The sequence below is a fragment of the Nomascus leucogenys genome, chromosome 13 (assembly GCF_006542625.1).
Source record: "Nomascus leucogenys isolate Asia chromosome 13, Asia_NLE_v1, whole genome shotgun sequence".
Classification (NCBI taxonomy): Eukaryota; Metazoa; Chordata; class Mammalia; order Primates; family Hylobatidae; genus Nomascus; species Nomascus leucogenys.
In genome coordinates, this window is record NC_044393.1 from 5697059 (window position 1) to 5713719 (window position 16661).

The 16661-nt window shown below is 42.6% G+C and overlaps 1 protein-coding gene across 4 annotated transcripts in view; it reads right to left on the bottom strand.

The window, feature by feature from the left end:
• Positions 1–1709: 1709 nt before the first annotated feature.
• VAPB (VAMP associated protein B and C) overlaps positions 1710–16661 on the bottom strand; it is a 65204-nt gene continuing 50252 nt past the window's right edge. The window contains exons 4-7 of one of the 4 annotated variants that reach the window (XR_004033117.1): positions 13733–13813; positions 11674–11850; positions 6043–8702; positions 1710–3075 (exon numbers count right to left, since the gene is read on the bottom strand). Coding sequence is in view for 2 of the 4 variants with exons in the window: in XM_003277492.2 (XP_003277540.1) it covers positions 8544–8702; positions 11674–11850; positions 13733–13813 (417 nt within the window). In the remaining 2 variants the exon portion in view is untranslated. Of the gene's footprint in view, positions 8703–11673; positions 11851–13732; positions 13814–16661 lie in introns of all 4 variants that reach the window. The other 3 variants (XR_004033116.1, XM_003277492.2, XM_003277494.2) reach the window with 3 other exon arrangements.

Genomic DNA, 16661 nt, shown 5'->3' on the forward strand with positions numbered 1-16661 from the left:
AATGCAGCCAGACGAGAGCAAGTGAGGTGGCTAGTACAGGTCAAGAATCTGAGCTCTAGCAGTTGCCATGAAGGGTTATTTCCCTCTGCCCAATCCACTTCGATACACTTTGCTGCAAGTCCTTTTCCTGTTAGTAAAACAAGGTAGATTCCAATTTCCACGTTCATGACTGTGTGCCCTCAGCCTCTTCATTTCTGCCACTCTGCCGTCAGCCCTTTGTGTGATAAACCTTTGCTCCCTTTGACCTTACTTCACTCTGGGTCGACTGAGTCTTCATGTGTGTTTTCAAATGGCCTTTACATACACAAACAACTGCTCAACCTCATGCAAAGAACCACAAACTCAAAGTAAGACACCACGTGCATTTTACAGGTGAGCAAAGATCAGAAAGTTAGATGGCATAAGGTGCTGGCAAAGCGTAAAGCAGCAGACCCTGTGAGGACTAGGAATTTGTACATCCTCTTTGGATGGCAATGTGGAAGCCATCTAACACAATTTAAAAGCAGGCACCCTTTGAGCCAACCATTACTCCTCTAGGAATTGATTCTGTGATATTCTTGCTCATTTGTAGGAGTATTTGTTGTAGCGTTGTCTTTAGCAGCGAGACTAGAAACTGCTTAAACGTACCTCCATAGAGGGCTGGTTAAGTAAATTAAGGGCACATCCATACAGAGGAAAATTATAGAGCCATAAAGAATGATGTGGGCTAGCATGAAATGATCTCCAAGATAAATTTCAAAGTCAAAAAAGGAACATGCACAACAGAGCAGTTAGTGTGTGCTGTTGCGTGTGTATTAGAAAACACACAGTTGGTTGGGTACGGTGGCTCATGCCTGTAATCCCAGCACTCTAGAAGGCTGAGACAGGAGGATGGCTTGAGCCCAGGAGTTTGAGACCAGCCTGGGCAACACAGAGAGACCTCATATCTACCAAAAAAAATAAAAAAGATAGCCAGGCATGCTTGTGCATGCCTATGGTCCCAGATACTCAGGAGGCTGGGGTGGGAGGATTGCTTGAGGCTGGGAGGTGGAAGCTGCAGTGAGCTGTGATCACACCACTGCACTCCAGCCTGGGTAACAGAGTGAGACCATCTCTAAACAAAAGGAAAACACAAGGCTGTATATACACAGACATATATGTGCATAGATCATCTCTGGAAAGAGTCAACACATGGAAAGTTCAGGATATCTCTGGAGAAAGAAAGGTTTGGGAATGGAGGAAACCTGATTTTGTATACTGCGTACCCTTTAGTCTTGTATGAAGTCTTACCATTTGCCCACCTTACTTTTCCAAAAGAAGTTAAAATTGTTTTCATTAATGTTTTAACAAGGTAACACTGTAAGATGGAGAACTGTCAACCACTACTTAAAAGACAGAATCCACCCATCTTTCGAAGCTGGAAGCAATTTACACAGGGGGGTACTTTTGTAAATCAATGATGACACACACTTCCCCCAACAGGAAAACACTAGCATGCAAGCTGGTCCCTGTGCTTAAGCTCTCTGGGCAAAAGTTTCCTCATCAGTAAAATGACCTCAGTGATCTCTTAGATCTGTTTTCTGGTGCAAAATATCTCTGATTTTAATTTAAACCAATTTCATGTTCCTACAAAGCAGCGAGAGTTTAGCAACGGGCTCTAGTCCACACTCCAAAGCCTATCTCAATGGAATTAAACCATCCATCCAAAATAATTTTACACTGAAGCATCCTTTAAATATATTCAGAGCACAGAATTTATTGAACATAATATGGAGACGGCTAGTACAAAAGTTTATGCCTTGGCAGGGCAGGTTTCATCAGGCTGATATGGAACATGGGAGAACATGCTGTAAATGGCTCTTTTGGTCTGGACCCTGCAGAAATACATCTCCTTCTCTCTGGGAAACATCATGTCAGCTGCCAAGCCATGAATTTATTACATATCAGATAACCAAAATGTGCAATAGTAAAGAGTCCTTTCCTACACCAACTTTTTAAATTACTTCCATGTCAAAACAGCAAATACAATGAAAAATACATAAAGGAAAAATTATGAAAACTAAAGCATTCTAAGACATCTCTTAAGATACTCAGTTCCTAAAATGTTAACATACATCGAAGACAATAAACACACACATCAGAAACTGTAGGAATCTTTTTTCAACATAGGGAGAAAGACGTAGAATAGGGAGAGAACAGCACGGGTTACTGAAACCATTTATTCAGAAAGGAGAGGAAAGGCAAAAGGAACACTGAAATAGATCATTTTTAGTTTCTTATAGGAAGTTCCAAATGGCAGCAGTTGATAAATAGTCTTTAAAAAGGAAATGACAGCAACAGAAATGAGAACCAAATATATTTTGCATTTTTCTCTCAGTGTATAATCTTGAATCACCTTACCTAGGCTACATACGAATGAAAAATATAAAAAGTCACTCCCACTAACTTCTCAGCACCTCATATAGTAGCAAACAGACAGAAGGTACTTATGAAACGTTTGCTAAGGAGTGAATGATGAAAAGCAAAAAGTAGTTCTTGTACACATGGTCTCAATATCACAGACAATAAATTCTGACCTTTGAATTCACATAAAAGATGCAATGGAAAAACATTTTAACATGGATGCTGTATTAGAGGATTAACAGCTGAATTCAGTCTATTTCTTAAAAACAAAAGAAAGATGGGAATGCAGGCAGCCAGTTCAGAGAAACAGCCAGGACTTTTTTGTATGACATGGAAAAACCAGCAAGTCAACGTGTGAAACGTGCACACTAATTTCTCATCTTCTTAAACCCTAAAAAGCCCCGCAATCTTGTTAGCACTAAGCCTAGATGAAATTGTGTTAAGATATCTGATTAGTCTCCCTTAGTTGGCATTTTCCAAAGGAAAAACAAAAAGGGAACCTGTTTTATTTCAGTCAGACATGGCTTTGGGTATCAGTGAAACAAAGCTCTGACAGCAGCTCCACCTGCAGAAGGCCAGGCGCACTCCTGCGGCTCATCAGAATGCAAGCAGAAAAGCGGGCCAGCAAGCGAGCATCCGCGCATCCGTCCTGCACCCACATCCATTAGCCAAGTGATTACATCTCCATCAGCCCTGGGGTGTAATAAAGCAATTGTAATCGGGCATTGTTACAGGATCAATGTTTCCTGGTTCAAAAATAAACATCAGCATTTATCTAGCAGCAGAAAGCGATTCTCCCACAGTACTGTTTTATTCAACTGACATCTTTTAATCAAAGCAATCCATATCGTGGCAACATTCCAAGGTATCAGAACTGCAAATATTTATGGCAAGTTAGATAACAGCTACATTTTTGTTGCTACACTTTTCTTCCTTTTCTACGGATTTAACGCAGACATTTTCTAATAAATTAATTCCATTAAGAAAAAAAATCTCAAGTAATTATATTCATGAAGACAACCTCTCATCCACCTCCACCGGTTTCCCTTTTAACTCTCATCCATAACTGTTTATGTGAGTTCGTGTCTTTTAAATTTTTCAAAATACTTCTGTAACGAAAATAAAAAGAATCCCCTATTGTTAAGTGTCGTAGATACAGCTAAAAACATGGCATGGAGGGAGGTCAGGGCCCCCCGGGCACAGTGGTGGGTGAGCTCGTGCAGCTCAGCTAATGTTCTAGGCTGTGGCTAACCGGATTCAGAGGCTGGAGGAAGAGGTCTGTGAAGCTGGCGGCAGACCCATTCCCACAGCCTCCCAAGCTTGCCTCTCGGCTGATGCTCCTTATCAGGGGCTTCTATTACTTGCCCCCTTCACTGATTTCCTGGAGAAACGCAGTGCTAATTCAGGGAAAGGCCCGAGACATCAGCAGCTCAGCTGTTTTCAGACCTCGGCAGGGCACTTCTCTAATACCAATTTTAATCAACTGCCCTCATTCACATTTAATTTACAAGTCACGTAAAGCCTCCATATAAAGTGTTCCCATCATCTCCTTGCTGAGACAGACTGGTAATATTCTTTCTAAAGACCCCAGTCATTCCCCAGGAGCATCGGGCAGAGATCTTCAGGCAATGAGAAAATGGAATATGCACTGTTTTTCACTGTCTGGAGTGTGTTCAGTTTCCAACAGAAAAAGAAAAAGCATCTGAACTACAATCTTAATTCTACTTAGTGTGAAAATAACTGAATAAGGTATGGAGGCAGACACATAAAAGATGTACAGACAGGCAGAGTAGCTGAGACAGGAAGGCTTCATCCACTCAGTTCCCTGAAGCAGATTTTCAGAGCTGAAATGGTATCTTAGCAATGCAGGCCTTACAGAGACTGATTTAGTTCTAAAAAGTTGCCCAATTTAACCTCCTGGAGCCTTTATTTCTTCGTATGCAAACAGAGCCATCTACCCCCCAGTCACAGTTGCAAGGATTAAGTTCAATGAGCGAATATATTGGAAATGTTCTATACAGGTAAGGAGTGGCACTGAAACAACAGTAACTTTCTTGAAAAGGTTCCTATCAGAGCAGATCTGTCTGGGGAAAAAGGGGCCAGGGAAGGCATTCTCCAAATCCAATTAGGCCACAGAAACTCAATTCATGTAGGGCAAGCATGATCTCAGAGCTGCTCTTGGTGTTCCAGAAGAGTGGTCGTTGGCCTTATGCGATTTGTATGTCATGAACTAGAGTCATCCATCTATATACTTTGCAGGGGCCTTTCTAAATACAATTCCATTCTAGCTCATCTTTGAGAATACTCCTTCTCAACAACAGCAAACATGGCCCCAAGTGTAATTAAGAGAGGTCTCCTCAGAGTAGTAACTTTTCATAGTTCAGTTTGGTTCTTTCTCCTTCTTCAGGCCAGACAGCCGGGGGCAGGGGAAGCCACGAGAGGCCCTTCAGTGAAATGCCATCTCCAGCAGGGGGAAGCAGTGGCCTCTACACCGAGAAGGTCTCAGGAGTTAAATGTTATTCAGGTGTTCAAAGTGACACTGGGAAGCCCAAGACCCCTATCTCTTGATATATGTATTTCTCAAACTACAATGAGAAATGGGCCATTCCTTTAGAGAAGGAGCTGAAAATGACAAATGACATTGTATTTTGGCATGGATTCTGAGTTTGCAAATACAAAAATTTGTGTATGCAAAAAATATAGGCATGATTGAAAACTGTCAAGCTACTGACATATGGCACATATGCCACACATGCACACATGCATGCACACACAGAGCCTGTTTTCAAATTCATCTGAAAGGCTCTTTAGCTCTGAGCGCTCACTACATTCAGTTCTATCTGACTCAACAGAGCCTGCAAACCGGGCACTGATATCTTTCGATAGCAATTCTGTTCCTGGGATTTGTTTGAAAGCGTTTAGGTTTTCACGGATCACTGGAGGTTCTTCATTTTTCCCCCTTCTGTGTTATGGAGGTATAAGCCGTCTCTCTAGCCATAAACTGGCCACTGGTAAAAATCAATTTTGATTTTATCAGTATGTATTACTGCTGGTGCCAGCAGTTTAGAAGACTAGAGAAGGAAAATATGCAAACTAGGAGGAGAACAAAGTTAAAGCCAGTTCCTCACACCTACAAATAAAACAGCCTGCTGTCTTTAAGAGGTATTTTGTATCGTGCCAAGGAAGCTTAAATTATCAATTTAAAACTTCAATCAATAAAAACTTTCAGGATTCTGTCACCGCTTCCATCTCTTCTGCATTTTGCGCACTACGGCTGGTGTTTCTGAAGCCAGGGCCGCCCTCTCTGAGGTGCCGTGGAGCCAGTAACCACAGGAGCAGACTGCAGGGCAGCCTGGCAGCAGCTCCCCCATGCACACTGCCCAGCGGCACCCTCCCCAGTCTCGCTCTTTCCATGCCAGTTTCATCCTGATTATCTGACTCTTAATCTCTTGGCGCAGGGCAGGCCATTGTGACAGGCCCCATATTCACCTCCTCTTTGCCTTATTCTTTTTTCATTATGTAATTCTAGGGAAGACACCCTAAATGTGCATGCATCTCCAGGTTCTCCAGGAGCCACGCCTGCTCCACATTCTTTCTTTTCCTGGCACATTTTTGGCTGCCAGGATGACTGAGAAAATAATCAACCTTTCCGTCACTCACCTGCTTTTCTTCCTGAGGCGTTTCCTTCTGCCACTCAGTCAAAAGGCCCACAAACATGTTCACCAAGTCCTAACCTCTAGAAGGGAGAGAGACTTCAGAGGCTGATTTTTAGCTGCAACCAAAATGTCCACATCCTCTGAGAAGCTGAACACCACCTCCTAGATGTACACAAAACTCTAAATCATGTTCAAAGGTCTAAAACAGAGTGGTTTCTCAGATATTCTTTTTAAGAACTGTCACAGGCCAAATCCCATGACCTGGCTGTTTTTGTGAATTAAGTTTTATCAAAACACAGGGCCATATCCTTTAAAAATAAATAGAGCCCTGCTCTAGTGTAATGGGACTGTACTGTACCCCTAGGCACTGTTGGGGACCATCTAAGCACTCTCCTATCAAGGACATGAGGGCCTGGAAGCTACAGGACTTAACTGGCTGCAGCAGCTACAATTAGTAAATTTTAGTCCCCTCACGGAAAATCAGGTGGCAGAAGGCACATGCCTTACAGCTCGGTCTTTTCACTCCCTTTTATAAGTACTGGGGGCCACATGGGAAAAATCCTAGAGACGAATTCCTATTGGGGTGGCCTGTCTGCACACTCAACACAATCCATGGGACCCTGGGTAACAACTAAATCTGCTCACCATTTCTGTTAGTACCTGGGATTCAAAGTCAACTTTTTTCATGAAGACAGGAAGTTACTTACTCAGACCAACCACTGACTTCCACTTCTCCAGTTTCAAGTCCCCTGACCCAGCTTGACAGAGCCAGGCTTAGGAGCAATGTGGCTCGACGTATGTGACTTCTAAGGACTGCCTTCCTTCTGATGAACTTGTCCTCTCAAACCTGTGCACAGTGGGACTGTGCCCAGAACGCCTGTTACTAGTCTCAATGGCATGGTTCCCTGACCTAGAAGGGAGGCTGCTTTTTATTGAAGGCCAAAGCAATGGAAGGCCAAGGGTGACCAGGTGCTCAGCTTTTTCAGCAGTTTCATTTTTCATACTGTCAGCTGAAGACAACCAAAAAAAAAAAATACACACACACACACACACACACACAGTTAAATCATGAAACACATATTTCTCAGTGATAGGGCTCATTTTAAAGTTAACCTTCCAATGGCAAAATAATAAAAATGATAAAATAACTCCTCCCATAGAGCAAATGTGACAAAATGACAAAAGAATTCTTAATTTGGGGGCTTTATTATAATTTTTCTTTTCAAGATGCTACATAGTCAAACAGACCTGGATTGGTCTTTTATGGCATAAAATTAATTCACAGTCAAACTCTCAACTAGTACTACAGGGATTAGCTGAAGAGTTTCTCTCTTCCCCTGCTCCCCACCACCAACTGCTGGTGCCCTCGCTTCTAACCCTCTGCAGCCCGATCCATTCGTCCTGACTCCAAGCTAGGTCCCCAAGGGGAGGTCAGGCTCATACTTGGGCCTGGGCGCTGGAAGTGTGAGTAATGGTTGAGAGGTGGTGTAAGAACAATCTAGAAGACTGACTACTCTTCATTAAAAAAGGTAACCTAGAGTTGACTGTCACTACTGAGAATTTCCCTCCCTATGACAGTTGTTATTTACTGACCCAAAAAAACACTTCCTGGCAGCTCTTCTCCAACATTCCAATAAACCCCACCTCCACATGACCAGACTCTCCAGAGACAGAGGAGCCCACAACCCTCCAGCAGCAATACCAGTTCACCCAACAGAGTTCGGCAGCACGCAGCATTAACTGTACTCTTGTGACAATAAGAAAACATGAGATGAAATACATTAAATAAGTTAAATATGCATTAAACATCTCTGAATAACAGTTGGACTTCACTACATGAACCAATACAAATTTAGCTTGGTCCCTTTAAGTGAACAAAGCACTGCCATTTATTTCCAAAGCGCTGCGTCAGTCAGTCAACACACGCCTCTCACTTACGATGAGTATGTCTGATGCTGCCACAGTGCAATTCCTTTAGGCTTCTGACTCTGTTCATCAGTCCCAAGGAGCTGACGGCTTGGACAGAACCGAAGACACGGAAAGTAGCCTGGGCCGGGAGTGGGCCACATGGGAACTACTGTGTGGAGCTGACTGCACTCCCCACCATGCTGGGCTCCAGCTCCCCAAGGGCCAGCACCAACAGGCGAGGAAGGGTGTCGTTTTAAGAGAGGTAATCCAGCATCATGTACCAAGGCCTACCGATGTTTAAAATGACATTTACAATATGCCATTGTGGCATTACTCATGGTTTCCCTTGTCATTAATAAAGATCATTCTTCCCCCCCCCCCAATCAGTTACTATACATTTTTAACTTTCTAAAAGATTGTTACATTATATTTGTGTGTGTGTATCTGTGTATGTGTGTGCAGGGAGGGGTAATTTAAAGGCAAGACCTGTGAGATGTCATCATACATTAATTTCTTTTTACACATGGTTATGATAAATTTAAATCCCATGATATGGTGGATCCATCAATCCAATTTACCATCCTGTGCATGCTACCTCTACAAGGCAATCTTCCCAATAATTACACCAACGATAAAGAACAAAACCACCAGAGCCAAGAGCCGGGTGCTAAGGCCTTCTTCCTTCCCAGTTGGGGCTAATGCTGAAATGGGGCTGTTGCTCTGCACTGTCTTCCTCATCCGCAGTCCATCTTCTTCCTATGGGAGCAAACGCACATTTCAAAGACAAGCCAAGGCACCAGAAAGGGGAGTCAACTGTACAGCTTAACGGGATGGGCTGTTTATGCCCAGTGTTGGATGACATGATATGGTCCAACCTCATTTTGCAAATGGAGAAACTGTAGGCTACAGAGGGGAAAGGGCTACCCTGAAGCCACTGGGAAAACAGTCCCCTCTTTTCTTTCACACATTCCCCTTGATGCTGCTAGTTATAACAGAAATCTAAACAGAGTGCTCCTTGGTTTCCCATGATTTACAGAAAAAAGCTCTTAAAAGGGTCAACTGGGCCCTTTGCACCCTCGGCCCCTTTATAGCCATGTCTTCCAGATGCTTCTCTTCAACCCCAACCTCTCTGTCCTTCCTGCCTCTAATGAATAGCCTTTCTTGATCAAATCATCGATTTTTAAAATCACAGGCATTTCCCAAGACATGAATATATAAATAATAAGAATCTACAAAGTCAACTGGGCACGGTGACTCATGCCTGTAATCCTTGTACTTTGGGAGGCTGAGGCGGGTGGATCACCTGAGCTCAGGAGTTCAAGACCACCTTGGTCAACATGGTAAAACCTCGTCTCTACTAAAATTACAAAAATTAGCCTGGGGTGACAGAGTGAGACTCCATAAAAAAAAAAATCTAAAAGTGGGTTATCTGGAAGCTTTCAAATGCAGAGCTCTGTACATAGCTGGTACTTGATGAGTTACATCCAGACCGCTGGATCAAATGATATTTGGAATATTAAAATGTGACTGGCCTTCGTACACTCATCTCAAATATTTTCTACTTAATACACAGATTTCTCATTGAAGAAGCAACATTCTTTTTCATACATATAAAGATACTTGACCATATTCCCCACCCTCCCCTTGTCCCCAAACTACATGGATATGTAAGAAATGAAAAATTTTTTCTTCCTTCACCTCCACTGCCACAACTGCCTTGCACTTTCCTAAGAATCTGCAAGTTACTATGTAGATCTAGGATGCTATTTCCATGCTCTCAAAGCCAAGCCCACATCCCTGAAGAGGGACATACATCAAGCCATTCTATTCTGGCCCAGACTCATCTTTGCTGATAGATCTCTTGCTAATTACCTCATCTTCTCATCCTTAAACCCCACACACCAGCTGTACTTTCTTTTCTTCGTATCCTTACATTCACTCCCATCCACCCGAGTACCTAGTAGGTCCTGGGGACCACAGGCAGATGAGTCCCATGGAGCTGACTCTCCTTGCAATTTGTTGCTATCTCTGTGGGACATTTATCACATTGGCTTGTAATCATTTCTGTCTATGTCTCTCCCTGCTATCTCATCAACAGAGAACTCCTCAAGGGCAGGGACTGTTCGTGTTTGAATCCACAGTGCCAGGCACGTATTAGACCCTCAGTAAATTTGTTGGCCAGATGACAGAATAAACCAACACAAAACAAGAAGGCAGCGTTTGGCAGGATAAAGAATCTTCTAATGTTGAGATTGGTCTGATCATATTTTAAGGATATTCTGCTCATGGGGCATAGCCAGTATCACTGCACAGTGATAAACAACTGGTGGTGTCCGACTGGCTTAAAAAAAAGAACAGCAAACTACACCATTTATTTTATTGGGTTATATAGAAGCTATTTCTACCTATTTACCACTTTGAACAGCACAGAACTCTGTTTCAGAAGAGAAATACACTCGAGGAGAAGCTTCAGGCGTAGCTTAAATTTTTAGCCAAAAAGTAGTGTCAGCTTCACAATTTACTACACACTAAAGAAGTTACTGACTGAGGCAAATCAAGATCACTGCAAAGGAAGAAGATGATGCCATTTCCCAAATGCTGTCAGTTCTCCTACATCTACCTCACTGTCAGAGTAAAAGAGAAGAAAACTCATACTTTTAAAGCTGGAAGGGGCCTTAGAGGTGTTTAGCAAACAGAGGCCTAAGAGATGCTGTGACCAGCACAGATTCAGAGCTGTTTCATATTGGATGGGAGCAACTTCCACACCACCACAAGCCAAAAGAAGCACCCCCTGCCCCCCCACTTCATCACTCAGTACAACCTTCCATTGCCAATGGCAACTGCCTCGTCCACGAGCTAGAGGTTTAGGTTTTCCTTCCATAATCTCCACCTCCTATCCACTGCGAGGCACCCCACCTCCAAGCTCATCACCACATCAGTAGTTTGATGAGCCACAACTGCCCAGACCTATTTAGAGTCTTCCAAAATCAGAACTATACCTGCATTAAAACAGAGTATAGGTCAGTATTCACTCTCTGAAAAAAAGATTCACACCCAAGTGGTTTAAAAATGCATATTCAAAATAAAAACTGCTATTTTGGTCTCAACACTTATTTTCAATTTACAATAATGGAGACCTTGAGTTGTTTGGGGTTTTATTTTGTTTTTGAGACAAAGTCTAGCTTTGTCACCCAGGCTGGAGGGCAGTGGCACGATCTCAGCTCACTGCAACCTCCGCCTCCTGGGTTCAAGCGATTCTCCTGCCTCAGACTCCCAAGTGGCTGGGATTACAGGCGCCTGCCACCACACCCAACTAATTTTTTGTATTTTTTATTAGAGACGGGGTTTCACTGTGTTGGCCAGGCTGTTCTTGAATACTTGACCTTGTGATCGGCCCGCCTTGGCCTCCCAAAGTGCTGGGATTACAGGTGTGAGCCACCGCACCCAGCCAAGTTTTTTTGTTGTTGCTGTTTTTTTTAAGGTAACAAGAGCTTAAACAGTTGAGAAATTTCTGATCAAGGGACAGTGGTTCTTAATTTAGGCAGATCCAAGACCCTTTTGAGACTCTGATGAAAGCCATGGAAATTTCTCCCTGGGGAGAAAAAAATAGCCAAAATACCAAAAACAAAAAGAAATCTATATATTCACTGGCTCATCAACTTCCCCACCCAAGAAGCTAGTGAAAATGCCCTTGTTCTCTGTAGATTACCAGAAAATAAACTATTACCTTGAACTGCTTGTTCTCCTCCCGTAGCCTCTGAACTTCACCTTGCAGCCTCTTACATTCTTCCATAACCTTCTTAACTTCGGTGTCATCCAAAGAAGAACTCAGAGACTTAGACACTATTGGTGTTTCTGTCTTTGATGCAGTTGTGGATATAATTTTATTTATTTCTACATCATGCTGTTCAAAAACAAACGAAAGCCTAAGTGTCACCGACCATGTAATAAAGGACTTTTTTATGCAAAGTAAAGTAGTTCTCAGCAAACACCAAACGTGGTAGCATTTCATCCACACTGTAAAATGTCACATTTATTTTTTAAATGGATTACTTTATCTGGTATCTTAATAATCTAAAGCAACTGGGCCCTAGAAATTATGGATAAGGGCAAATAATGAAGTTCGGCTGAGACTAATACTTCAAAGAAAGAGAAAAAGGGCTGTGTATATTGCACTATCAAATTCCTGCCATGCAAAAATTAGCATACTGTAATTGTGCAAGCTCAGGAATTATTAGCCACAAATTACTGTCACCACAAAGATGTGAACATCCCTAGGATTGCCTTGGTGGGGGTAGGAGGCTTGGGAGAGCATTAGACAGAGGGCAAATTACTTTACCAACTTAGCATTTGGAAGCTGGGATGAAGGTGAAACAAGCTCAGTCTCTGCAGTGTTTCAATCTTGGGAAGTTACATACTCCCCTTATTTCCCCTGCCAAGATTGAGCTATGATCCCCTCTTGAGATTTACTGGGGATGAGAGCCAGTCAGTGGAGGGAGGGCATGGAAGCACGCAGCTTGTCAGGGAAAGAGTAACTGACGATCATTGACCTGGAATCTAGCTCCACCCATCATTTTCCAGATGAGAAGAGTAGGCCCTGTGAAGCAAGGCCCCAGGCTACCAAGTCAACCTATCACAGAGCTGAGGCCAGAATACTGCTTTCACAGCTTCCAAACTGACCTTCCTGTGACAGTATGTACACTGGGAAGAAAGAAAAAATGACCACTATCCACTTAAAGAAACAGGGTAATGATAGTGGTAAATGATTCAGCAGAAATAAAATATCAGGTAGTTTTGACACAAATCAACAACATTCCCGCAGACCAACATAGATACTGTTAACACAACATTTCAGGGCACTTCTGTTTCCCAACTGCAGCTATTAACGGCTAGGGTAGTTTCACATGCTGCATGTTTTCACAGTTCTGGTGTTTTTATAAAAATTAAAATGTTTTCAACTAGGTTGAAGGGAAGTCCAAATTAGCATTTCAGATACAGTCTCCTTTCTTCAACTGGTCACAAGTGAGGACCATGAAGGGTGAAAGCGCTCGCAAGCGGACAAGCCTAGAGGATGGGGCTCCTTCCTTCTCCCCGCAGGCAACACTGGAATGGGATCACTCTCAATGGGGGTTGATATTGCCCTCCAGGACACACATGGCAATATCTGGAGACATTTTTAGTTGTCACAACTGGGAAGTACTACCAGTATCAAGAGGGCAGAAGCCAGGGATGCTGCTATCAATAAAAGACCCTACAGTACACAGGGCAACCTCCACCACCAAGAATTATCTACCCCAAATATCAACAGTGCTGAGGTTGAGAAATCATCTAAAAGCAGCCTTTGATTGAAGAGGTAGATAGGGTAAAAGGGGTAGGGAGGCTGACAGGGCACTTTGTAAAACAAGAGAACCTGAAAGCTTCCCACCCGTCCATCAAGCACCATGATAAAGGGCAAATTATTCCCTCTTTCACTCTCACCCACTGTTTAACTGCAACCTATACCTTGGCCAGGCCATAGAAGCTCTTCAGGATTTATGACATCTCAACAGCCATCGGGCTGCACTTTTCAAGGGGAAACACTATTTCAATCAATTGTCTTTCCGTGAGTTTTTCAAAGGCTGATTTCATAAAGGCCCACTTATTTGTTGACTTCAGCTTATTTTTTTCTTCAGGCATCAGATAAAGGAAAATAACTTGCCAACTTAAATCTTGGTTTTGCAGGAAATGGTATGCAAATAAGTATCAGCTTACAACATTCAATTATTGTTAACTATAAACATACTTACTGGTTTATCATTCTCTGCTGGCAATTCAAACACACATCTAAGTTTTGAATCCATAAGGTCTTCCGGTTTTGCCTCCTTCCACTAAAACAATTTAAATTTAATAATCAAGATATTATAAACCTGCTGGAAGAATAACTTTCTTCCTATAACTGACAATTTCAGAAAAATACTCTTAATGAGAAAGCCCTGATGTATATCAAATAAAGAACTGAAGTCTGCTGAGATTTCAATATTTGTAACATGACAAGATTAAATACATTCACTTTCTCAAAATATTTATTACACTTCACAAACCCTGAAGTCTTGCTGCCTGACTCCTCAAAGTCAACCAATGCTCCCCATGTTGCTACTCTGTGGGAGAGGCCCACCACTGACCAAAAAGGAATCCTCTAAATAATGTCTGGATGACCAGGTAACGTTGGCTCTCCTTATAAAAATAAAACTTGTTTTAGGCTGGGCGTGATGGCTTATGCCTGTAATCCCAGCACTTTGGGAGGCTGAGGTGAAAGGACTGGTTGAGCCCAGCAGTTTGAAACCAGTCTGGACAACGTACGGAGACGTCATCTCTACAAAAAAATTAAAAAATTAGCTGAGCATGGAGACACATGCCTGTGGTCCCAGCTACTCAGGAGGCTGAGGAGGGAGGATCACCTGGGCCCAGGAGGTGGAGGCTGCAGAGAGCCATGATCGCACCACTGTACTCCAGCCTGGGGGCCATGAGAGACTCTGTCTCAAAAATAATAAATTAAATTAAAATGAGAAAATGAAACTTATTTTAAAGGCATATCTAGAAAGTCTAAGTGCATGCTATCTGGGACTAGTTTCAGAACCACTCTGCCAACTACCAGTGGAACACATTCATTACCAAATCCCTCCTCTGTCACTGTGGCAGTGTGTGGGCTGTGCCTACCCCAAAACCCATCTCCATCCCTCCAGGCTGTAGTGAGAGCACCTTCCTAGCTAAATCCCATGTCCTAAGAGGAGATGCTCCTGATTACTTCTCCTTTTGGCAGCAGAAGATGGGAATTCCAGGGTATTCTAGGATTACAGACCAGGATAGCAGCAAGGTTATGATATAGAAAAAGAAGGCACCCCCACCCTCCGTGCCTCCAACCCTTCCCAAAACCATGCAAGAGGCAGCTAGTGTAACACAGGTACCAAGAACCAAAAGTGGGAAGCAATCTATATATCTGATCCTAGGGAACTGCCACAAAAATTATGGCAGATCCACTAAACGGAATAGCATGCTGCCACTCAAATGATGCTGAAGAGCATTCAGTTAGATGGAGAAAATGTCCAGAACATTAAGTGAAGAAACCGCAAAGAATACTGAAGTCTGCTCCTCTGCACACACACATCTGTACACGTGTACCTACCAAGAGTCAAAAAAATATCAGGCAAGGATCATCACTGAATGCTAAAAGCACCAGGTGAAAGACTGCTGGCGAGCAGGATATTCACATGGTCTCAAAGTATCAGATGACTCAGAGTATCACAGATTACCTATTAACCACAGGGGCAAATGTGCTTTGTGCTATGACAGTGGAGAGAGCTGGCAGTCACCATCTTAACCAAGTGATCAAACAGCATCACCAACAGCGGGACAACCTGGTATGAAATACCAACTATGGAATATTCTTGCCAAAACACATTTAACTTGAATTTAATCATGAGGAAATAATCAAATAAATCCAGAATACAGGACATTCTGTAAGTCAACTGGCCTGGACTCTAAAAAAAAAAGTTCAAAGTTTGGGCAGGGTGCAGTGGCTCACACCTGTAATCCCAGCACTTCGGGAGGCAGAGGCAGGAGGATCACTTGAGCCCAGAAGTTCAAGACCAGCCTGGGCAACATAGTGAGACTCCGACTCTATAAAAAAATAAAAAATTAGCCAGCATGGTGGCATGCCTGTAGTTTTAGTTACTTGAACAGCTGAGGTGGAGGTCAAGCCATGACTGCACCACTGCACTTCAGCCTTGGTGACAAAGCAAGACTTTGTCTCAAAAAAAAAAAAAAAAGTTCAAAGTTTGAAAAACAAAAAGGTTTGGGTGTCCTCTACTAAAGGCCACTTTTGGAACAACTAGGAAATAATGAATATGAATTTATCACATAATAATACTGAATTGAAGTTAATTTTTTCAGCTATGATTAATAGTATCATGGCTATATAAGAGACTGTCCTTGCTCTGAAGCATTTAGGGGTGAAGTGTCATAAAATCTGCATTTTAAGCAAATAAGAAAGTTTGTGACAGAAAGGAAGCGAATGTGACAACATGTTAACAAATGTAAATCTAGGTAAAAGTTACATGAGTGGTCACCATGCTATTTTTTCAACTTTCTGTGTATCACAATAAAAAGAAAAACATTTGAAAATAAAGAAAAAGCAGGCTGGGGCAGTGGCTCATGCCTGTAATCCTACCACTTTGGGAGGCTGAGGTGGGCAGATCGCTTGAGTCCAGGAGTTTGAGACCAGCTTGGGCAACATGGAGAAAACCTGTCTCTACAAAAAATTCGCCAGGAATGGTGGTGCACTCCTGCGGTCCCAGCTACTTGGGAGGCTGAGGTGGGAGGATCACTTGAGCCCAGGAGGTGGAGGCTGCAGTGACTTGAGATCACTCCACTGCATTCCAGCCTGGGTGACACAGTAAAATCATGTCTCCAAAAAAAAAAGGAAGAAAAACACAAAGCTCTCATTTCTGATTAATGATGGTTAGGCCTAGTAGAAAAGAACTATGGGTCACTTTAAATTTTTTTCATTTGTGTATTTCCAAAATTTCCCACAATATACATTTTATTTAAAAAAATTTAAACTGTTATATTATCATACAAGGAACTAAAAGGACCCTTTACTGGATATGCAGTGACTGGCCTATTACACACTCTGATAAGCAAGTGTCAGACACTGGACCGACCAGGCACTTACACAGG